This window comes from Electrophorus electricus, chromosome 18 (genome assembly GCF_013358815.1).
Source record: "Electrophorus electricus isolate fEleEle1 chromosome 18, fEleEle1.pri, whole genome shotgun sequence".
NCBI classification, from domain to species: domain Eukaryota; kingdom Metazoa; phylum Chordata; class Actinopteri; order Gymnotiformes; family Gymnotidae; genus Electrophorus; species Electrophorus electricus.
In genome coordinates this window covers 8,792,415-8,817,285 of record NC_049552.1, presented here as the reverse complement: position 1 = coordinate 8,817,285, position 24,871 = coordinate 8,792,415, and the positions used below count along the sequence as shown (strand labels likewise).

General features: G+C 42.8%; 1 protein-coding gene across 3 annotated transcripts in view; it reads left to right on the top strand.

Annotated features, from left to right (window-relative positions):
• Positions 1-24,209, top strand: part of lmx1bb (LIM homeobox transcription factor 1, beta b) — a 56,383-nt gene extending 32,174 nt beyond the window's left edge. For all 3 annotated transcript variants that reach the window (XM_027009812.2, XM_027009813.2, XM_027009811.2), the window contains 6 exons: positions 16,066-16,298; positions 18,038-18,213; positions 18,408-18,485; positions 18,989-19,055; positions 21,897-22,055; positions 23,310-24,209. In XM_027009812.2, coding sequence (XP_026865613.1) covers positions 16,066-16,298; positions 18,038-18,213; positions 18,408-18,485; positions 18,989-19,055; positions 21,897-22,055; positions 23,310-23,467 — 871 coding nt within the window. In that variant the 3' untranslated portion in view covers positions 23,468-24,209. The remainder of the gene's footprint in view (positions 1-16,065; positions 16,299-18,037; positions 18,214-18,407; positions 18,486-18,988; positions 19,056-21,896; positions 22,056-23,309) is intronic.
• Positions 24,210-24,871: the final 662 nt, after the last annotated feature.

The following is a 24,871-nucleotide window of genomic DNA, read 5'->3' as shown; positions in this document are numbered from 1 at the left end:
GAGTGTGTTGTCTGTGTGTAACAATGAAGGAGAGGCAGCCTATCTGATCAATACTGGTGCACATTTGCACACACACACACACATATACACACATGCCCGCACGCGCACACACACATTGACATTGAGTTTCCTCCCATGGGCTTACATGTGCAATGTTTCTCCGCCAGCTGGTGGGAGATCAGAGAGTCCGCAGCGCTCAGCTGTGAAGTGGCAAATTAACATGTGGATGTCATACACAGAGAACTGGGTGGCAATGTGGGGGATGCAAGCCACTAGCATTACATACAAAGGCAAAGGGCATGGTTATATAGCACAAATACTTAAAAAAAAGATTGTTTTATATATATATATATATATATATATATATATATATATATATATATATATATATATCTTCGATCTCAAAAGAAAATTTCATAGCTCGTTTTGAGACAAGTATTGTGGTTTGAGAAGCTGGAAGTGAAGAGTGCACACACTTATTGTAGCTGTTTGTACTTGTTCACTTAGAGACATCGGCACAGCAAACCATCTCCAAACTCATATTATGAAATCCTCAGACTTCATCTTCCAAGGAGATGTATCTATATGAGGATAGATAACTGGCTCACTGGTTTTTCAATCAATGAGAACCAATTCATTATTATATAATAAGACTTTATTTTTCTAAATCCAACTCCAATTCATCAGAAATTCAGCAATCTTACAATGATTTCGTGTTGAAACATGTTGTCAAACCATGTCATATCAACTTCGCTCCAACCAGTTTTTGCCTGGCAGGCAAACATATTCTTTCTACTTTCTATTTTCTAACTCCAGCTTAAATGCAGTATCACAGTAAATATGTTAATAGTTTCTACTTATTTTATTCATAAAATGGCGTTGCACTGTATTGACAGTACTACATGTAACTATTGTACCTCTAATGTGTTATAAGAATACAGAGCTCTATTCTATGAATACAATAAGAAAAAGGAGAGAGAAATCAAGAGAGAGAGAGAAAGAGAGATAAAAAGAGAGAGACAAAGAAAGAAAGAGAGAGAGAGACATAAAGAGAGGGTATCTTATTTTTCCTGCCAGATTACTTGAGGCAAGCAGCATAGCCGGGTGCACCAGGAAGACACACCTTGATCAGAATCAGAGTAACACTAGACGGTGCATGTGAAAGAAAGAAAAAAGTCCCCACTGCTATGAAACACACAAAAACAGCACATCCAGATCACATTCGATGCACGTTTCGGCAAGCAGGCGAAACATCAGACAATTAATTTGTTGTTCTTATAGGTCTGTTGTTTGTCTCTTGCTTTGTGCAGTGTCTAGACAACATGTGCATATGGGCTCTTCCGCTAAGATGAAATGTATCCGGCTTTACCTAAATACCCATGATCTGTGTCATAATGCTGCATTTATCTCGCTGAATGGTATAAATCAGTTTGTCTGTGGCTGTTCAATTTGTGTTTTTTTTAAACACGTTTTTTAAATGAACTATATCAGACCTTTTTATTAAATATTTTATTTTGTTTAGTTAGGTTTAAGCTTAAAAGTATTTAGAGAATTTATGTATAGGATTGCAGGTATATAGACTATATGTATACAATTATAGAAGGGTGTAGAACAGCCTTTTTTGTTAGATGTTCAAGATAAATGTATTTTAAATGCTAAATATCTAACGTTCAAATATTTATTACCATTCACAGGAGCATCCAAAAGCGCTGAATATTCTACACTGCATGTGAAATAGAACTTCATCGGCAAATATTGTGACTAAGCTCAAGCTGTTTTCATATGGGCAACTTTGTCTGTATCCACCTCCACCCCTTTTTGTTTGTGTGTGTGTGTGTGTGTGTGTGTGTGTGTGTGTGTGTGTGTGTGTGTGTGTGTGTGTGTGTGTGTGTGTGTATGCATGCACGTGTGTGTGTGTGGGGGGGGGGGGTGCAGAATGAATGGCTTTGTGGGCTGAAACAGAGAAATAGATTGAGAGCTGGTTGAGAGCTGGCTGGATGTGCGGTCTGTTGGTTTGGCACGTGCCCTGTCCTGTGAGACATGTGATAGTCCTGTGCCAGCGGGCTTTTCACAGCAGACCACTGGTGCCAAGCGTGTAGGCGGCTTTCCATCGAGACCTCGACACATGGCTCTCTTCAAAACAAAAGGTCATGACAAGCTTCAAAAGCATTGTTCTGCTTGAGTTCAGAAAAACGAGACATGGTGATATGCTTGTCATTCATGTATGCGGGAACGACCCTATAAATTTGTGTGGCATTTCAGCTACAATATCTGCATTTTAAAGGTTTTTTTCCTACCTTTTTTATCACGCCACAAGGATTCAGTCAAAAACATTAACCATCACTTAACATTGCAGCAGACATCCAGCACTTATTTATTTAAACCAAACTTAGCCGACACTTTGTTATAATTACTTTTGTCTTTCTTGCCCATCTCGACGTCATGCAGCGCGGACGCTCGACGCCAGTGTGCTTCCTCCTCTCCCTTTCTCATACCAGAGGAGACGAGGGCCATCTCCACATATGACCCTGTCCCTTGGAGCCCAGAGCTGGGCTTTCAAATGTTGCCAGCTCCCCAACACGGCTGGAGAGCCACCAAGCAGTGCGGCTCTGCGCTGAGGGTGGGAGAGCCGTCCTCCCGCCATGAATCAGGCATTGCTCACTTACACCATTCCTGGATGCACTCAGTGTCTAACACCTGCTGCTTAAGAAATGCACAGAGAGGTACAAGGGTGAGCCATCGGCCCATCGCTCTCTCTTTTTTCCCCCTGTGATTCTAAAGCTTTTGGCAGTAATAGCTACAGTGTATAGGTGGTCTGTGATCCGGGCAGGGGAATGTCCTTCCCGCGGGCTTATGTGTGTGTGTTTGCACGGGTGTGTGTGTGTGTGTGTGTGTGTGTGTGTGGAGGGGGGTGATCCATGTCTCTTTCACACATTCCACCATTGCTCTCCCAGGCTCTCTCCTTCCATTTTTTTTGATGCCGTCGTTACCATGGCAACGTGCACACGTTTTTGTGCCAGCTCCTCACACTGCAGACATCTTTGTTTGGCTAGTGTAACTTCGTTGCACAATAAAAGACGCTTTTCAGCACAACACCTCCTAATCTGGGATTGAGCTCTTTGAAGGGGAGCTGCTGATCACAAATTCAAATATAGTTTCTGTATGCTAATCTGGGTGGTAATCCCCAGCCTTTGAGTCCCTAAAACATCCTGTGAACAAAAAAGACTTGTTTGTTCTTCATTTTCTCTCTCCGACCCCTCCCCCTTGTTAGCATTCCTTCTTTGCTTCCTGCTTCTATGGCCTCCTGAGAGGGAACATGACAGGGTGAAGGTTTCGCTTTATACAACAGGTCATTTTTCTGTAAATTTATGCATGGATCTCTGTCAAAATCTAGGGATTCAATACATCTGAACTTCTATTGGCATTTAGCAGCAAATAGACCTTATTCATTTGCTGTTCTTTAGACTCATTCTGATTGAGTTGACAGGCCACACCTACAACTACAGCCAAAATCATGTATTGAAAACCACTGTCCTGCTTCTTTATCAGAAAGAAGCAGTTTAGAAAGCAGCTTCTGTGCTTGGCTCACATGCTCTCCTAAGCAGAGATAAGAAAAGAACCGAATATAAAGTGTTACGGTTAACTCCACCAGCGTTACCAGTAGCCAACTCCCCTGGAGACCAAGAGAGAAGACTCGACAAACTCCGCCCCCTCCCCGGGGCAGTGACCCCTAGCATGTACCTCCACCCGATGGATTACAGTCCCCCAGACAGAGGCAGGCTAATGTAAGAAATGTACCTTCGCAGGGCAATGTGTACTCCTGAGAAGCAGAGCTACCCCTCATTCATCACCAGCAAAGCTAATGCTAGCCAGCCTCACAGTGCTGCCATGACAACGAGGCTCTACATGAAGCAATCTTGAATGGCTTGTTTTAAGAGTGTTATTCAGGTTAAGCTTTCTAGGCTTTTTCCTTTGGCCTATCCTTTTGAAACTGTCATAACATGCTGACTTATTGGTGTGGGTTTCTGCTGCATAATAGTTTGAGAAAAGCATTATATTAATACAACTTATTTATTATTATTATTATTATTATTATTATTATTGCAACTCTTTATAGGCAAAATACTGTGTTAATGTTCTTGTTAAATGCTAACAATAAAAGATACTATAGAAAAAATCACTTAAATGTTAATTAAAAAATGTAAAATTCTCAAACTTCATGAAAATTATATCTAACTGGAAATTTTGGTTTATATAAGGTAGTTATCCTTCCCCTTGTGCCCCTTCCACTGCTCTCTCTCTCTCTCTCTCTCTCTTGCTCTCTCCTTCTCTCTCTCCCTCACACTCTCTCCCTCTCCTGCCCCAGGAGCTGACATGGGCCTCTTCAGCAGTTCTTCAAGGGGTCAAGAGAGCGCCCGTTGACTTTATAACTCTACCGAGCCTGCCGTTTCACAGCTAGCTACCTACTTTAAACAGGTCTATTAAATGGGCATTCGCCACTTCGTAGCCAGACAGCGACAAGACAGCCAAGGAAGGGGGTCCACCAGTGTGGAATGTGCTTGTCAGGGCCACTGAAATATACCTTGCTAAAAAGAGCCTCTGTTACGGAGTTGAGGGATGAACACAGAGACAGGGATGAACACAAGCTGACTTTTACAACCATATATCCCCCCCTTTATTGTTCTTCTTAATAGTCATCTACTATGTCAAGCTTATGTTACGAGAGATTATATAACAGACTGACTACATACTGCCAGACTGAGGACAGGCATGGAGATATCTGTCCGTAATTCTACCTTGCCGTGTTGCTGACAGAAATTTTAAATCACTTCATAAAGTATGAATAGGTCGGACCCATATCAGTAAGAACAGAGTATCACCTCTGGAAGAACAGTTCCAACGTATACTGTACACTGAAGCGCAGTGGGCGTGAGTGAATTTCCCTAACATGACAGTTTATCATTTGTGAGAGAATAGCACAGACCACAACTACATATGTCTAATGACTTTTTTAGCTAAAAATGCAGTATACATGGATAAACATATATTATAGGCCTCCGCCTTAGTCCTCTGGGATGCCTTGTCAGCTGTGGGGACGTTATGCATTTCTTAAAAAGTGAGAGCGCTTAAACAGCAGGAGAGTAAACAGATGACTCTGGATTCATCTGTACATGGGTTAAGCTGCTGACGCTTCACATGACCTCGGTTATGAGCACAGGCCTAAACCTCTGCCAGCTAAACAGATCCCACACCTTAGACAGCTAACATCCATATAATGAAGGGGTCATCCCTGCTAATTAAAACTTCAGTAAACACTCCTCCCCTTTCAGAGCATGGCACTAAAGGCAGGGAAAAAGAGGGGTGGGAGAGAGGACACACACACACACACACACACACACACACACACACACACACACACACACACACACACACACACACACACATACACACACATGCACAAACACACACACACACACACACACACAAGGACATAGAAGCCTTTCTCCGGCTCTCTCCTTGGTCTGTAATCCACTACCTATTCATCCAGGGTAAACTCCTCAAGATGGACAGGGCATGGTTGTGGATGCAGAGGGGCTGGCTCTTCTAGCCCCTGTATGGAGCTGAGGAATTTTTCATTAGTGAACAGCTGGGTCACAAGTGGCCCCAAAGCCATCTTAATATTGTGTAGGCCCACAGATTAGGTCCTGCTGAAAGGGAGCCAACGCGTGATGTTCTTCACCCGATCTCGCCTTTGCATATTTGCAGAGCCCTGGCTGAAGAACACCTCATATTACTGTTTGTTTTATGTCTTAGACGAAGGCCCTTCAGGGGTCAATAGTAATTATAAAGTCCCTCGCTCCAAATGTTGCTTTTTAACCACATCAGTGCTGAAAAACTTTATTTATTTATTTATTTATTTATTTATTTCATTATGCACTTGCACCTGAATGGAAATGTCTTTTTAAATGTGTTAATAGGCATGAGTTAATGAATTCTGCGGCTTTTCACCACCCAACATAAATGTTCCATGAAGGTTCTCATTCTGTTCCAAGGTGGTGGCCCCTGTCTGGTGCATGAGCTAACATGGCGTTCAGATCTGAACACTGTCCTGTTTTTTAGCCCAACTATCTGTATATAGTTATGGCTCATAGAATGCATCTGATAGTTATAAGATTCATTACAACATCTCTGGCTATTTCAAAAGGCCCAGTTAGGGAGGGATGTGTATGTGAGTGTCCAGATGTCTGCATATGGCAAAAGCCTGTTAGACCTCATGTGGATTGGCCCAGAATGGCTGGTCGTAGAGTTATTAGCCTTATAAAACAGGTACAGTGCTGGAGAATTCTTACTCCCTCTCTCTCTAAATGTCCTGCTCAGTTTCTTTCATTCTTTGATTGTTCTTCCATGTCTGGGTGATATTTTAGGATTCTAACTATACAACCTCACTGCAGTTATTCTTTTTTATTATTATTTATTTTATTTTTGTTTTATTATGTTATTTTAGTGAAGTACACTTGGCCAAAGAGTTGAAAATATTCTCTCTCTTTTTTTTGTCTCTCTCTTTACCTCGCTTTCTCTCTTTTTCCCTCTTTCTTTCTCCCTTTCTATTTCTCCCAATCTTTCTCTCTCTCTCTCTTTCCCTCACTTGCTCTCTTCGTGCCTTAGTCTCTCTTATTTGCAGTGTGTGCACTGTAAAGATGTCTAGTCTTCAGCAGGGAGGCGAGATGGGCATTATCCGAGACTAGGGTTACACGACTGCAGGAGGCAACGGGAAGCACTGCAGGCATGCCTGAACTCACCTATATATACTCACCTATAACTCACACTCCTCCAGCCCGTTTGCTCTCAGGTCCACTCGGCAGTGTTAGAGAAAACGTGTCAATGTTTCTGGGATTCACACAGGAGATTCCAATACTGAATGAAAGTACTCTGAAAAGTCAAGAAATTCTGGGAATTCTGGGTTTTCTGATCAGCTTCTCAGTTACATGCAGTACGCAGAACCTTTCCTTACCAGTAAGATTACCCTTATGAGCCATAATTAATTTATACATATACTTCAAATGTGGATAATATATATTTCTTCATGATGATTTATCATTTGGTCAGCTCATTTGATGCCATATTCTCTAACTCTGTCCTCAATTTTTTTTTTTTTACTTTCTGTGTGGAAATGAGGGTCCACAATTGGGAATAAAAGGGGCATTCATGTCATTCTTTGAGGCCTCGCTCCCCTCCAAAAAAGTTTATCTCTCTCTGTCTGTCTCTCTCTCTTTCTCTCACCCTTCTCCCTTTCAACTGCAGTGAGTGGCATCACTGCCACTTTGTACATAGGAACTGTTGTGTGGCATTAAGCGTGCTGACTGAAGGGGCCCAGCTGATCAAACACGTTGTGTGTACCTGTCTGTCTGATCTCCCCACTGGCCTGTGTGCTTAGCCTCCACCACTAGCTGCCCCATGTTCCCTTTCACATGTCTCTCCTTTTCGGTTCCCTTCCGCCTATCTCTGGCCTGTCTCTGAACACTGTAGATTTCTATGTATATGATTTTAGGCAAAGTGCCCGTGCTGTTTGAAGGATGCTAGTCGTGATTTGTTGATGATTTTCTCTCTCTCTCTGTCTCTCTCTCTTTCTCTCACACGCTTTCTCTCTCTCTCTCTCTCTCTCTCTCTCTCTCTCTCTCTCTCATAACTGTCTCAGAGCAGTTTGATTTGTGTCCTCTCAGGCTGTCACTGTTTCACTTGGCTCTGCTGCTTAGAGGAAGGTGTTGAAGTACATGCAAAGGCATGTTTAGAGTAAGATAACTATTATATCTTATTCTTGTTTATGAACGATCAAGGATTATATCAGTTCAGTGGTGCAGAAAGCATAGTGTTCTTTTTGGTTGTTATTAATATATGTGATTTAGCACAGTTGAACAATGAAACCGTGTACAAAAATCACACTTCTGAGCATATTCTGTAATTTGCCATATAGAGATTCTTTGAAAGAGGGTCTTTAAAAGAGAGTCTTTGGGAAGGAGGTCTCTTTTACCCTGTCTGACAGTGGTTGTCTTTTTCAATGGATGCACGTGCCAGTGTGACAACGGACACACATTGTCTTTTAAAATGAAAAATGCAGCTTGCAAGTTTTACAATATAATAATAATACTTTATTATTCATTGTGTAACTGCCATATTTCACATTACTTACACCACAGAACGTATGAGGTATCATTTATATCCAGACAATACCCATGGCATAAATGCTGTTCAGTAATAAATTGCTTGGTGTCAAACAAATATGACTAAAATGTCCCTGTAGTCATGCAGCTGTTTGTATTAATACCTTTAAAGCTTCTGAAAGTCAGAAGATAATGGTGTCATACAATGAGCACACCTGTGTAGTTATTTACTGAATCCATCACGGTGAAAGAGAATGATCTCCAATGAGATCGTGAGTCATGGCATCACCCACGGGAGGGCATAACCGTCTTCGCATGGAAAACTGTAGACGAGTCATTCGCTCATCTGACAAGCATGAGACCACGAAGTGAGAGATGGGAAGGGCCTGCCAAGACCCTCACACTTGTGGTCTTCCTTGGTAGACAGCACACAAAGATTGCTCTGACAGAGAAAGCACCACTGGGCATCTCGTGATAGTGAACACTTGCCTCTCTAATGTGTCTTACTTTTACCTGCTGGGAGTTTAATTAAAAAACAAAGTGCCTCAATTTAAAGCTCATTACTATGCTAATTTAGTAAAAGGGGGGAGGTGATTAAGCTGCTCTTAGAACTGACTTAAGTTTGCCCTAAGGACCCAGGGAAGATGTGGCAACTCTTTATTTTCCTTCATTAGCTCAAACTGTAATTTCACCACACCAAAGAGAAATGCTGATACCACACATTAATGGAGGGCAATTTTCCTTATGGATTATTAAACAGGAGGTTTTGCTTTAATTAATATGGGATCTTTTTTTTATTTTAATGAAAGCATTTTTAGTGTGGTTAAACTTTAAGGACTTTAGTTATGATCTACTGCCTTTAGAAAGCTAGCTTCACCAAATGGCTTACAGAAGAGTACAGTGTAGCCATAGGTTGGTTCTATTACTCGTGGACTACCTAATGTAAAGAAAATTAATTCAGCCAAGAGTATTAATCATTGTTCAAGCCTAAATGCTTCTTGCAGTAAAGTTCATATTTGCAGTATAGAGTCCATATTATAGTAGTGCTTTATGATTACAGTGCTAATTATTTTGGTGGAAATAGTGCTAACAGAAACAATGCTAACAGTTTTGGTTCAAACTCAGGCCATCTCTATTTCCTTCATTCCTTCAAAAAAAATGTAAAAGGAAGTGTTATGAAACTTTAGCCATTAACATGACATGGTGTAAATGACAGGGTATTATGTAAAGCAGATGTCCCTAATTTGTCTTGACAAAGCACATGTTTTCCAAAGCACACGTACATGATTTAGCCACAGATTTTACTGTGAATAACAAGAGCAGGCATTGGCTCATATGGGCCTCAAACATCCCTCTGAAATTGTGTATCAGAGCTCCCAGTTGAAAAGCTCCCCCAGACCCTTTCCTGAAGGCCTTACTGCACATCCAACTTTGGCGTTTGCCATCTCATGTGGCTCCCAGACTGAGTGAAGGGAATGTGTTGTGGATCTTTTCCTCTCTCCTCACCACATCCCTGCACCATGCCTTGCTGCTCTGATCAACCCCCGCCCCCAGTAAGTGTCAGTATCCAGGAGATGCACTGGCTGTGCCTCCAGTTGGGTGCCGGGCCAGGGGAAAGGAAAGGTCACAGAAGCCTTGTAGCCTATAAATCAGCCGCTTTGGCTTCTACGCCAGGTTGGCTGGTAGCTCGGTGGGCTCCCCTTGCAGCTCCCTGATGCACCCACCCCCTGAACACCTTATCATCCACGGCCTTATAACTGACATACTCCAAGCTCGTGTGCCCAGTGGGGGTCTTGGGTAGAGAACGCCAGAGGAACTGCCTTCAAAGTGATCATTTACAGCTGTTCTCCTGGGTAACTCTTATCCTTCTCTCCCTCGCTTGCTCTCTTTGATGAAGATGTGGTGACATAAGAGCCTATTGTGCCCTAAATTGTTATGCCCCCCAACACACCCCACCCCACCCCACACCCTCGTCAGCCAGTGTTCTCTTATGCTATTTTCAGTAGAAAGTGAGAGGGTAATAGGTGGGGGAAAGCATGTGTTGTTAAATGTACTCTGATTATCCAGGCTCACATTCCCCCCCCCCCCACACCTTGTTCCCTTCTCTGGACTCGTCTTTTATCTCCCCTCGGCTCAGCGATCCTTATCTTTGAGGTAGAAGCATTGAGAGGAAGGTCTTTTGTGGTGAGGAAATCACTGGCAACATGTGGTGAAAGCTTCAAGATGTTGTAACACTTTAAGTTGTTCATAATCTGTTCAAAGGGAAGAGCACCCGTCCTCGCAGCGGCCCTGCTTTTGCGGTCCCAAGGGGAGAAGGGAGAGGAGTGAACTGCTGAGGTCCAGGATCTGGCCAGACAGAGTGGCCACAGCCACATGGGGCTTGGCCTCTGACTCCCAGCCTGCTGCTTTCCTCTTCCAAAAATATCTTCATTCAACCAAGGCTGTCAAGTGCATGCCAGTGGCACCAAATGCATAGAAACAACCTACAATACAAAAGGTGAATGCAGAAGTGCATTCGCAGGATCAGGATCATGAATCAGGGTCTTCAAATTTCATTGCTGCTTTATTATTATCTCTTTTTGTATCGGAACCTTACCTCCCATTTCATACTCCCTGATCTATGAAGGCAGTAAATTACCTATTTACTCTTGCTTCCAAACCACTTGTTGCTCGTACATTCCAAAAGAGGACCTTTCTCTGGGAAAACTTGTGTGTGTGGATGTGTGTGTGTGTGGTTGAGTGTGTGTGTGTGAGCGCAAACACATTGAGTGACGAGCAATTTTGTGTGTGGCTGAGTGATTGGGGGCAGATAATGATCTCCTGGGGAGCTTTCCCGAAGTTATCTCTGGGGATTATCTCAGATTCTACTCATGGTCTTCAGGTCTAGGAGGGCCTGAATCAATATTGGCACAGTGCTGCTTGAACTGCGTCAGCTGATCCAAACGCCAGAGCCTTATCCACTAATCTGCGCGCTCAGGTGTTGGGAAGGGAGCATGCATCCACAGAGCAAAGGAACATCATGTCATTGTCCATTTTTCTCCCTCTTTCCTCTTTCAGTCGATCTCTCTACTTTTTCACTTGTTTTCATTTCCCTCTGGTTTTCATTTTGCTTGAGGGATTTGCCCAAGTGAAGGATCTTTTCCACACCATTACTGGATCGTACACTTGGCATTTTGTCTCGGAAAAGTGGCATCCACACTGCTACTCGAATTCAAAAAGAATAAAGGGAGAAGAAGCAAAAGAAGAAAGAAAAATAAATAAATTAAGCTCAATTCCAGTTTCTTTTTACACCTCCAGATCAAACATAGTAGGGGCATCGCGAGGCAGGGAGCTTTAACTCCTCTCGAATATGATCTTCTGTTGTGTGCTCAGAAGCAGCGTGCACTCTTATTGAGTTTGTAGAGAGGGGCATCTTAAAAAGGCCCAGATGTGGGCCTGTGTCCGGTCCCACAGTGCAACTGCTCCACTGGGCTTCTCCCTTTCTTCTCCCCCTCCTGGCTTTCATCTAAATCCACGGGACAGAAATCCTCTCCAGACCTGGCCCAGCACCCAAGATGGCAACAACCTCGCCCGTGCTGCTGTTTACCATGCACTGCAGCGTGGCTGCGCTGGTGGTAGCCGCGCTAACCGGCGGGGGTGGGGGTCCTGGCCTGTCTGAGACCACGCGGCTATGCTCAATAGTGAGCCCAGGCCCCAGGCTGTTAATCAGGTAATGTTACGGGGGATTGAGAGTGGCGACTCCCCTGGGTTGGCCTTCGCCTGCTCACACTGTGGTGTTGTTTTAAAGAGCATTCTTTCGGCGCTGAACTTGGAAAGGTATTAAAGTGGGATTAGGGGCTCCTCCACAATCCAGTGCTTGTGTCATTCACTGGGCCCTACTTCTTTCCCCCTCTCTCTCTTTCTCCCCCTCCCTCATACACCCGCCCCCCCCCCCTCTTGGTGACCCCCTGCCTCCACCCTGTTTGATTGTGGCTAGCAGTGGGAGTTGAAGTGACTGTGCCTTTCAAAAGGAAAAAAAGGGGTAGGGTTAAATCCCTACTCCAGTGCTCCCTGCTAATTCCCCTTGTTCCTCCAAGAAGGATTTACTTCTGCTGCCAGCCCAGTCAAAGGCTTTCTCTGCCCATCCGAAAAGTTAGCCGTCGCCTTCCTGCCGGGGTGTGGTTGCTATAGCAGGGGCGTCATGCGTGGCTATTCCATCTGACATCCTGCTGAGAATGTTGAGCAGAGGAGGTGTGTGTGTGTGGGGGGGGGGCAAAAAAGTCCGGATTAGATTCCAGGACAAAGCCAGGACAGGAAGATTCCAGAAGGAGCGAATAGGAATTACAGCGGGAAAAATAATGCAAGGTGACAGAGAGGGGAAATAGAAAAATAATGGCTTACAAGATTAGAGCAGGAGGGTAAGAAAGGAGGAGATGGAGGAAAGAAAGGGATGAAAAAGAATGTTTTCATTTGGATGAGAGGGATCAGGAGAGTGCAGAGCAGAGAAGTGAGCAGGCGAATCCAGGAAGTGTCACGGCAGCTCAAAAGGGTCATTTCCTGCTCGTCCCCTGCTTTTTCAAGCTTGATCTCTCAGGCAGGGACTCCTATCATTAAATAAACATTTGATTTGGACCTGTGGGCTGGATCATGACAGATTCATCACCTATGAGTCTGACATGTCCAGCATTTAATAAAATAGTCTACTCAAGTTCAAGTTGTGAATACGTCATTAAAAATCTAATAGAGGTGGACATTTTGGATGTAAATTCATTGTATGACAGAGTTCAAATATTCTTTGGTGCATCAAAATTAAAATAATTTCTTGTGACCATAGCACTTTTAAATTTCTGAACACATTTTATGCTATTACACTATATAGTGATATTGGGTTTTTGGCATTTTGTAATTAATAGTTTTGGCAGTACTTGCTTAACAAATAGAGAAAAAACTGACTATAATATGGAAAAGTAAGAGTTTGTGGATACAACTGATGAATAAATAGGCAGTAACCATAAAACATAAAACATAATACATCAAACATAAAACATAATACATCCAAGCCATTTCATTCAAAATTACGAGGGCCTTTCTTTCTCTGTCTCTCTCTCCCTCAAACACACACACCCACTCACACCCACACCCCCCCACACACACACATTCACTCATTTTTATATACACAGCCAGAGAGCACCATATTTTTTTTAACTGAACAGAAATGTTGATATGCCAAGATTTTTGACTTTTTCTTAAGGGATTAACATTTTTCCATTGTCAAAAAATAATCTCCTAATCTTCTTAATGTTTTGTAATAAATCAAAGATTATCAGATTTCATAAATCCAGACAATGCCAATATTCATATTATTGTTGTTTTGATAAGTTATAAATGTGACTAAAGGTATTTTCTCAAAGCAATTTACTTTTAAGAATATTCATAAAAATATATTTAACATTATATTCATTCAAATATTTAATCAGAAAATCAATGCTTAACGCATTTACCGTAAATAAAGATGGAACAATAGAAAATGGCAAGGCATTTTCCCTCTGAACAATGGACTACACATGGGTTTAATTACCACAAATGACAGGGCAAAGACAAATATTACAAATAAATACACATGATAACCACAAAGAAAATACCCTACAAAGAAAATACAAACATTAATACAGCTGCCCACCAAAAGCAGTGTGCCCAATGCACGGGTTATATCAATATCCCAATCAGCTTTTTACAAAGCCATTATCATCACAAAGGCTGCCGCTGCTGCCCTGTGGCCTCATATTTGCCCATATTCATCACTGTCGGCCAACCTTATCCAGCTTCCGCAGATGACGGCGATGCGCTTTCTGTTTCCCTGCCCCTCTCTCACTCTCTCTCTTCATCTCTCTCTCACTCTCTCGTTGCATACAATGCCATCAAGGCAGAGTAGATATAGATGATCATTGGAGCAGCTGTTCTTCCAGCCCCAAGCAAACAAAGGAGCTGGTGTTAATAAATCAGCCCTGATGGGACGGACAGTACAGCTCTCTTGTGCCTGCTACGGCAGGAGCCTCCGGCTTCAGGCCGGTGGCCCAGGCAGGGGACACCACTGTTGCACCTCGCCTTTGAATGAAACACAAAAAGATGTTATCCATGACACATGCCCCCCACCCCCCACCCCACGGAGGAAATGAAGACCACGGAGGCAGCCGAGATTTCCGCAGAAACGTGAATATCAGCTCATTGTGGCCTCTGCTCCGGTCTATGGGTGATGAGTGAAGATACCGTTACCTAGCAATGGTAGATATGTGTGCTGAGGCAATCACGGATGTGACGTTGCTCTGGGATTGAACAGGTTGGAGATAATGTGTTTTTTTGGCTGAGTTCTGTGTTCAAAATGAAAACGATTGCCAGTGTGCCAGTCACTGATTGACTTCAGTCTTAACTGACATATCAACAGACATGAATCAAAGCAGATTTCACACATAACATGCTAATGTTTGACTCTGTATGAAAAACTAAAGCTTTTTTCTTCCCCTTCTAAACACATGAAGCAGATTCTGGGCTGCCCAACATATCTCTGCAGTTTCATTCAGCAGTTGGTCACACGATATGATCCTATAAGGAATAGCCTCCAGTTCCAGCCATATTGTCCCAGTTGCAGTGGGGCCTGTCTAATCACTGCCCTGAATGGGGCAAAGCTGTTGTGGGTCGTGGACCCTTGCAGCTGATTGAGGTTTGCTGGTGCATTTGGGCTGTCCGGCGAGCGTGCACTTCCTCTGATTGGACTTTGCTGAGCCATTGAATAGTTATCCAGGGTGCTTTAACAGATGAGCCGCTGTCAAAGGAGATCACCCAGGGACTTAGTCACACACCCCCTACCCCCTTAATCACTGCACCGTGATGGACAACCACACATAGAGACATTGCTCAACACTGCAAACCCAGCAGAGGTTCCAGTGCATTTCTAAGTTCCAAAACACAGTGGGCCAGATTCATAAAACTTGACTACTAATTAATTCCCATTCATAAAGTGACTGTTGTGATTATTAGCACACTGGTGTTGACTTAAATTCATATGTGCCCTAGGTGGAGGTTGTTCTGTTATAAATCACTAACTAATCACCAAAGTTGGCATATACATGAGGCCATGCATATTCAAGACCCACCAAGAGACAGATGACTGACTAACCCCAGTCGTTACATACAAATGTATCGCAATTGTAACTTTCAAGTTGGTTGTGCTGAGTTGATGATGTCAGTACTTCTTCAGAATTGTGGCAAAGCAGCAAAACTGTATCTCTCCTCAATCTATATCGGTTTATGTTTTCTTCCTTTATAACACCTACATTTGCATATCTCTTGGCAAAGGTTTGTGGCATTCTGAAATCAAGCAAGCTACCTTCCTCATCATACTTCTATTATTGCAGTTTGCGATGATGCTCATTCCACACAGACCAAAAATGTGCCATTTAAATATTGTAAATTTGTCAATTTGCTAAATGGGTGTGTGTGTAGAATTTTGTTGATGATTGATATGGTTACTAGCAGTGGTATCTCATTGGTTAAGGTATGGCTTTAGTAATCAGAAAGTTTCCAGTTCAAGCCCCACCACTGCCAAGTTGCCACTGTTGGGCCTCTGAGCGAGGCCCTTATCCCTCAAGTTGTATTCAGTCATAATTGTAAGTCACTTTGGTTGAAAGTGTCAGCTTAATGCAGCAAATACACTAACACCATATACCATGCAAATGGTAAAATACATCTGCAATCCATATGTATGGGTGAGGAAATCTGGTACAATGTACTGTTAATGTCATGTTACATCTGGCAGTAGGTTTTATGAATTTGGCCCTGTAAGTGGCACCTCTGCTGAATGCACAAAGCATGAATTAAGCTTCTGACCATGGTTTCGCTCCACCGGCCCTCTCCCTGTTTCTCCCTTCAGACTGTTTGCCACTAAATGCAGTGGTTGCCTGGAGAAAATCGCGCCCACGGAGTTTGTGATGCGGGCACTGGAGTGCGTCTACCACCTCAGCTGCTTCTGCTGCTGTGTGTGTGACCGGCAGCTACGTAAGGGCGACGAGTTCGTGCTGAAGGATGGCCAACTGCTCTGTAAGAGTGACTACGAGAAGGAGAAGGACCTGCTAGGCTCCGTCAGCCCAGACGACTCCGACTCGGGTGAGAGTTTGCACACGGGGCCCAGCCGGATGATACAGGTCCACCGTGGCACCAGCACATGGGCAGATGGAATCAGGTGGTCTGGCACCCACTGTTCATGCCAGGTGGGGGAGCTGCAGCTGAGGGAGGGAAATTGTGAGCGTGTTGATTGTATGGTCTGGAGTGATCGGGCAGAACTGCTGGAAAGAATTAGAGCAGCAGATCGCAGAGTGATGGGAGAGATTTTTGGGTCTGTTCAGCGGCAGGCCTATGCTCCTTTTCGGCCCTCCACCCACATCCCCCTCTCACCTCCACCTCGCTCCATCTCTGCCTCCATATGTCTCTCATTTGAGTGCGCACTCTAAGATGTCAAGAGAGTTGTCAGACGCGCCGGGAGGCCTGCACTGACTTTTACGGATATTTGTTCCAGTTCCGTGCCTCGTTCAGGTGGGCTGCAGGAGTGAGGGCTTGTTTGGTGAACTCCCACCCTGACAACGAGGTCACGTGCAGTTAAAGGGGGACAGTGATAGTCACCCTGAAGCTGCCGTCAAGTAGGATGAAATTCAGTGACATCGCAGCGCTCCCTACTGCAGACAGGAGGGCAGCTGAGAAAAAGGACACTAGCACCATATTTACATCTCCCAGCCATCCCCTTAAAGGGCCAGTTTGCCAGCGTAATCAACACACCCTGCTGATAAGGCTCAAACCACTAGGCCCAAATTGATGCAGCCCTCAATGTCAGAGAAACTGTCTCTTGGGGACCCCAGCCATTGCTTTGGTTTTTAGCTTTTGAACTATGCCATGTCATGGAGTTCAACCCATTTTCTAATTATGATTATTATTCTATCAAAGATACGCTGATTTGGCTTATTAGATAAAACCTCCATCCACTGAACAATAAAGCCAATCCCCCACTTGGCTATTATAATTACAGCAGGAGAGCCAGAAGCCATTTCGTTTAGATGGCACATTAGCACGACCTACTGAGAGAGATTACCATGACATGGGAAGGGTTTGATTGACCGCCTGAGGATCACACATATTATCATCGTCTAATTGAGACACTATGATTAGTTCATATGATGAAATAACATCATAAGGATTTTGGTTTAAAAAGTCATAATGTGAACAGAGATATTGGATGTCTGGCTTAGCACTGGGGAAAAGATATTTAGCACTTGGTAAAGTTAGTTGAATAATGATTTTCTTACAGCACTCTTCTCAATGCACATTAACATGCAACTTTAGCAGTATTTATTTATTTTTTAGTCTGGTATTATTGTGGACATGGTTATTGTCTAGTTACCTATAGACTGTGGTTTTCATATCTGTTTCACTTTCCATGGATATCGATGTTTGATTTCCCATATGTGGACAAGTTCCTTGTTCAAATTTTCCCTTCAGTATAGCATCCATTATGTGTAGGATTCTTATCAAAGATTTATTCAATGCAAAATATCCAAAGCCGTGTGCTATTAATTCTAAATGACGCGATATTCAGTGCAGTGACAGATGTGCATACTTCACAGAACTTTGCACATCGGGGCTACAGCCTTGTAGTGAATGTGGCCTATTCTTTCAGTAATAAATTGATAACAAAAGTATTAAAACCACATGTGTCTCCTTTCATTATGAATGCACTGTGTCTGAATCTCCCGAAATTGAAAAGAACAAAAACATCTATTCATCAATAGGCTGTCCAAAAAGTTGCAGACTTCAAGAAATGTGCTGATTCCTGTCAATGACGGATCTCTCCCCAGAGAAGAGCGAGGACGAGGAACTGGATATCAAGCCAGAGAAGGGCTCTGGCGGCCCGGGTAAGGGGGATGATGGGAAAGACCCTCGGAGACCCAAACGGCCACGCACCATCCTTACCACGCAGCAGAGGCGTGCCTTCAAGGCCTCATTTGAGGTGTCCTCCAAGCCCTGTCGGAAGGTGAGATATTCACATAGATAGATATGCTTATATACTGATTGCAGCAGGAATTGGGAATATTGGGGTCCAGCCAAACCTTTTTCTTCTTTGACATTCATATTAATCCATAAATGAAAATAAAACATCTTTACATTCAACAGTTGTTGGATGGTAGATATCTAAGGGTTTGGTCTTGCTGATATTTTCATGTCCAGGTACGAGAGACCCTGGCTGCTGAGACAGGCCTAAGTGTACGTGTCGTTCAAGTGTGGTTCCAGAACCAGAGAGCTAAGGTGAGCCCTCACTGAGTGCACTCTGTCCATCACCTGGTATTATCCGCATGAACCTGGTGATGTACAGTCACCCAGCAGATAAGGCAGCAATCTGTGAGTAATCCTCCATTCATGGTGCTAGTGGTGAAGCCCTCCACACAGTCTGCCAAAAAGGAGCGGGGCCAGCATGATAGAGACAGCAAATCTCGGCCGCTATCTGCCTCAGGCTTAACCTCTCGCCGCATTCCACGAAAACCTCCCCGCGAGCTGCAAGAGCGATGCACTCACATCCATCCCATTTTTACGTTAGTGTCTGAAACCCACCTCCATGCTCTGATGCTATCTTCAAAAGCCCCAGGATAATATAATGCACTCCGCTAGACGGCTATGTAGTTCAAGCAGAGGTGAACAACAAGGAGCATCACTTCTTTTTTTAATATTACTTTAAATTAGAAAAGAGCAAGAGAGCCGGTTTGGGGATGTCCCAAAGTTTCCTGATTGCAGCTTTATCGGTGTTTTTTCAGATGAAAAAGTTGGCACGAAGACAGCAGCAGCAACAGGAGCAGCAGAACTCACAAAGGCTGGGCCAAGGTATGGTCCTAATATTCACTTTATAGTAAGCTCTGTAGTTATAAAAAAAATCATATACCATAAGGGCAGGTCTACCGAGATTTCTGACAATTAGTCTTCAAGTAGACTTTACTCAATGTAGTGTTTTAGCCTAATTCGGCGTCAATGTTCATTTTGAAGCCATGTCTCAGCCATGGAACACCAGTCAGGCAGAAATGAATGCTCCCACGGATAGGAATTAGATGTCTCACGCAGTTGCCCTCTTGCATTTCCCCATGCTGCATCAGCCATGCCCACCCTTGAGCAGACGCTGACGCTGACCTCTGTCAACCATAGATGGGGAAAAAAAGTCATGTGCGTCCTGGAGTATGTGGGAGTGTGTGTGGATGTGCAGTACTTAATTTACAATGCAAGCACATTGAAGTTGCCTTAACTTTGACCCATCCACCCACCTCCTTCCCTCCTTGCTGGAAGCAGCCACGCATCTCCTCCTCGGCAGTCCAGAGTCTCATGTTGCCTAGTGCCCTGGCATAGAGGACGACCTGCCCTCTCTTTATGATTTGCATGTTGCCCAATGTAGTAGTTGGAGATCTGTTACATGTTTCTGTATCCTCACATTGTCAGGGTGACCCATTCCAGATCAAAAGGCCTTGTTAGCTCATTTGTTTTGTTTTAAGCAGTGCAAAGATGAGCAGTAGAATGATATACTGTCTTTTATATATGGTCCCTTATATTGTCAGGTTTAAAAGGGTATGTCACTTAAAGTTAATGTGTTGTCGAAAAGACCCAAGAAAGCTCCCTTGACAGTTGATCTGACCCTCTGGGGAGGGGTTGAAGAGTGTTAGTCTTTGGAGAGGGATAAATGGTTTCTTTATAGCTCAGAACTTTAGTTCCTGTAACAATATTTATTGTTGCACTCTCAGAAAAATTAGACATCACTCATTTATGATCTGTGCTCTTTGTTGTTGCCTTTGAATCATTGTTATAAAATCTCGTAAAATAATCCATTTGGAATTATTTGAGACCTCAGTGCCAGTTGCTTCCAGCAGTTTATACATCTTCAAATATTCAGAGTTAAAGAGTCTGACTGTAGTGCTGAATTTAATATTATTCTTGAAATATTGAGATATGATAATGGTATCATAGCATGTGGCTAATTACATTGCACTAATGTACAGAAAGAATAAATTCAACCATACTGGTAATGTTAGCAAACTTGTTTCACTGTAAAGCAAAACACAATTAAAGGTATGAGCACAAAGTAAATTTAGATTTAAGATCCCTAAAGAGATAAAATAAGAAGCATACATGTCTGTTGTACAACAAGAAAGTAGTTCTTCCTCTCTTTACTTTGGGGAAATCCCAAAGCTTATATTGACATTTTACTGCTGAGCAGAACCCCTTGTACCTTCCCTGCTGGAAAGTCATAATCTGGAGATCATTGAATCATCTTCAGCTATAAACCAAGAGTAATAATACTTTTATTTTATAGACCAATGTTAGACTATCCTCATGGTGCATCCAGTTATGAGGCTTTTTCACAAACTCGGCTGTAAAAAAAGAAGGGGGGAGCCCTGGATTGCTGTTGAAAAGGAAAATTGTAGAGTCATCACATCAGCACAAGTTCATAGTTTCACTTCTCCAAAGTCTGACAGAGAGAAGGAGGGTCAGCGGTTCTGTAATCTCCTGCAATCTGCTGTTGCCTCTCTGTCATTCTGATCGGATCATTCATGTTGTTGAGATAGATAGCAATCTCTTATTGGTAATGGAACTGTGTCTTCGTCAAGCAGAAATGTTGTCTCAGAGATGTGGAGGAACATTAACTGGTAATGGTGCTCATGAGAGACAGTCAGGCGTGGGTGAACTGACCCGGTGGTCCAAGACATTGAGCACTGGTGAAATTTGACTCCTCTTTAGGGATTACTGAAGTAGCCTAAAGTAGACACACTGATGTCATAGATCATATAATCAAGCTGGAATGTGTCATTAAAGAAGACCCACAGTTTTTATGTTGTCAGATATGTTAGCATAAACAGTATTCATCATGGTTATCAGTGTCAGCTTTCCAGAGGTGTAATTGAAAACTGATTATTATGTAATAATTAAAAGTAAGGAATATATATTTACTATAATATACAGGCTAATGTATTCTCTAACAGTACTCGTCAGCCCTTTGTAAACTACTCAACACATTTGCCTATTCATCATTTGATAACACAAGTAAGCAACATGTTTACATATTGGCTGTCATTCCAAAACAACATAAAATGCCTTTGGTCAGAATCAAGACAAGATGTAATGGAAACTTGTGGAACTCTTTCAAAAGGAATCTCAGAAGTTATTCTTGCAAGAGCTCACCACTCTAAAGCAGGCGGCTGAAATGATGGGCTCTCGTCTGAAAGCCGCAGGAGCCATGCCTAGCCTTCAGAGATTCATGAAGCATTTCTCCAGAGCTTTGGTCTAGGAGCATCTTGTACTGCCCCACAACAAGAATGTTTCTTGTTTGTTGATATTTCACAGAGTTCAGCTAGATTTTGAAAGCAGACAAAGTCTTTGTCCCTGATTTGTTGTAGAAATCCCATTTCCATGTCCCAAGAACCTTTTGTCCCCCACAAACAGACGATAAATGTTTTGCATTATCTATAGTTACCTAACTATAGAAATTATTCCTTCAGGCGGAGTATTTAAAAAAGAAAAAACATTTTAAATGGAAGCGCCGTTCTCTCAGTGTTGATAGATCTTAGCCTTGTATTTTCCCTTTGTCAAATGGAATGTCTTATGGAAAATTATAACAAGATTTGCTGATGTTTCTCATTCTCTGAATGTTGCAATGTTTTTGTTTTTTTCTGTATCTGCTTCCAGAGGTGATGTCCAATAGGATGGAAAGCATGATGAACTCCTATACACCATTGGCCCCTGCCCAGCAGCAGATGGTTGCCATGGAGAACGGTTACACAGCCGATGCCTTCCAGCAGGGCCTCACTCCTCCTCAGATGCCCGGCGACCACATGAACCCATATGGTGAGTAGCACCCTGGGGCTCTTGCACCCCCCCCTCCCAAAACAGTTTCATTTGCCTGGGCGTGTGTTTGGACCATAGCACCATGCAGTTCAACTCACACAAAATGCAACCATCCTGCATCCCCTGCAACCCCACCTCAACCCCTCCCCAGAAGGAAGTTGCACTTACAGACCCATCAATTTATTTTTGAAGTGTCCCTGCCAAATGAATACAGCATGTCGAACTCTCCCCACTCGGCTCCCTTCTTTGACAATTCCCACACCAGCAATCATCTGCTTTAGTCCCCCTGCCTGTGCATGGAGGGTTGATGCTCTGTTCTGGTTTGCTTTGTGACAGTGTTCATTGGCTAGCATATAAAACATCAGAAGATAAACTGTGGTGAAACATAAACACAACAATGATTAACCCTGAAGGGTCTAATTACCCTTGGATAGAGGATATGGGTCCACTGAAAAAACACCATACTATAACAAATACTGATCTTTGTTCAATTATAAGCATTCTAAAGCTATGCTATTATTTCTCTGTTTTTCTTTCTTTTTTGTATGGACAAGAATCCTTAAGTTAATAATATTAAAGTGAGGAACAGTCTCAGTAATCCTCTTATGGCCCGTGTTCTCAATATTATTGACATATTAACTCAGCGATTAAGTATTGCTTGCGTAGATTGTTTGGTCACAGATAAATGATGAATGGGTCCCTGCTGGCTTGTCATCCATTCGCTTTAATAGCAAGGCCCCAATCCCCAGTTTCATCACACGCCATCTCAGGGTTTATGGCAAAACAACAGGAAACAGGCAGTGCTGCCAGCTCATTAAAAAACCATGGCCCATCAACCTGTCACTGTCTTGTGTAATGGTGTCATTAAGAATGAGACCAAGTATTAAACCAAACTGTGCCCACAAGGAAAATGACAGAGCTGGAGATTAGCACAGATGACAGAGCTGGAGATTAGCACAGATGACAGAGCTGGAGATTAGCCCGTTTACTATTTGTGAGGGCATTCATCAGACTCTCCGTCCCCAGAAAAACATCTGATCAGTATCTAAATGCCTTTCTTTTCTCCATCAGAACTACATTTGTGTCCAAGGAACTATTCAAGAAAAGGGGTGTTGTCGCAATAAAATACTCAGAAAGAAGTGAAGTCTCAAATATGTCAACACTGTTAGAAAAGTTAGGATTGTTAGGAATTTTTGGATAACACATCACAAACTGTTTTACCCCTCCCGAATCAACCTCTTAATATATCCACAGGAAATGACTCCATATTCCATGATATCGACAGCGACACCTCTTTGACCAGCCTCAGTGACTGCTTCATGGCCTCTTCTGAAGCAGGATCCCTGCAGGCACGAGTGGGAAACCCCATCGACCGACTCTACTCCATGCAGAACTCATATTTTGCTTCGTGAAAACTGATGTTTACAGGGATGAGCAAATGTGGGTTCATTCGTTGCAACTCCCTGCTCTTTCCCTGCAACTCCTTTCACTACATGCCTCAGAACCAAGAACTCCCAGCAAAGCTTAAGAAAAGACCTCTTCCATGGACAAAAGGCCAAAAAATGGGGCCACAAATCTAGAAAGCATAGAACTTGAAGACAAGTGGTCCTTGTTACTCAGTAGTGAAACACAGCTCAGGACATGGTTTTCTGAAGCTGACAGACTTTTTCTATGTCTTCTGTAGATTGTTTGTACATGACTTTTGTCGAAGTAGCACTCAACACTTCGATATTCACTTATGGAAAAAAGTATTGATGTATAGTTCAAAGCCACTGAAGCCACAAACCTCAGTCCACAGCATCTTGCCAAGGAAGGCTGAAGATCAAGACACAAAGCTCCCAATGCATGAACCCATATTCTTTGTGAACATGACATTGAAAAAGAAAATCTTTAGAAAATAGATCTTGTGTTGTTGAGATGTTTAAATGTGATGTTTGGACTCTCATAATTTCTCTTTTCATTAGGTTCAGCATTGCATTTTTATCACTTTAATAGGTTTAGCTTTGAAAGTGGATTTAGAAATGCTAGCAGGAGGCGGAATGTATAGTTAAAGTGTATTTGTGTGTATGTGTGTGAGAAAGAGAGGAAGAGTGTGTGTATGGCCGAGGGAAAACGTGAGTACGTATGAGTGGTGGGGGGGGGGGGGGTAGCCACCTCTCTCTATGTATGTATGTGCTTCAGTGTGTTCTAGTTGAAAGATGGTAAGAGATGAACTGTGAGAGCTCTCTCCTCGTGTAAATATATATGTTTTCCCGAACAAATCAGTTGTGCATGTTCAAATGGAGATCATTCTATTTATTTAAGTAAAACATGCTCTTGAAGGTACTTAAACAAGAAAAGCTTTATTTAAAAAGGAGAAAACCATGTTGAGTAGTTGAAGCATTGTTATCACAGCTCACTTGTATGTCATTTAATTCTGAAATATATCCCCTTTTCCAGCTATGATGTGCATCTGCAGAAGTGTGCTATTTATTTGTTACAAGCCCTAAACCTTGTCAAAAATGCATTTCCAAATGTGAACACTGCTAAATTACCAAAGTTTGTTGGTACGATGAATAAACTCCATTTCTCCTGATTCCCAGATTTTTTGTGTCAAGACTCTCCCCATCTATTCAGGTTTTTAAGTATGTTTACTGAAATATGAAATTAATGACGTAGTAGACAAAATGTCAAAGCAAAGAATAGCACATATTTAAATGAAAGGGAAAAGGGGAAGACAAAAACCAAGTTACTACTCCATGTAACAAATGAGAGATATTGGTAGCAATAAAAGTCAAAGTACAGAGGGTGCTGTCCAGTTTGAACACATCTGCTCA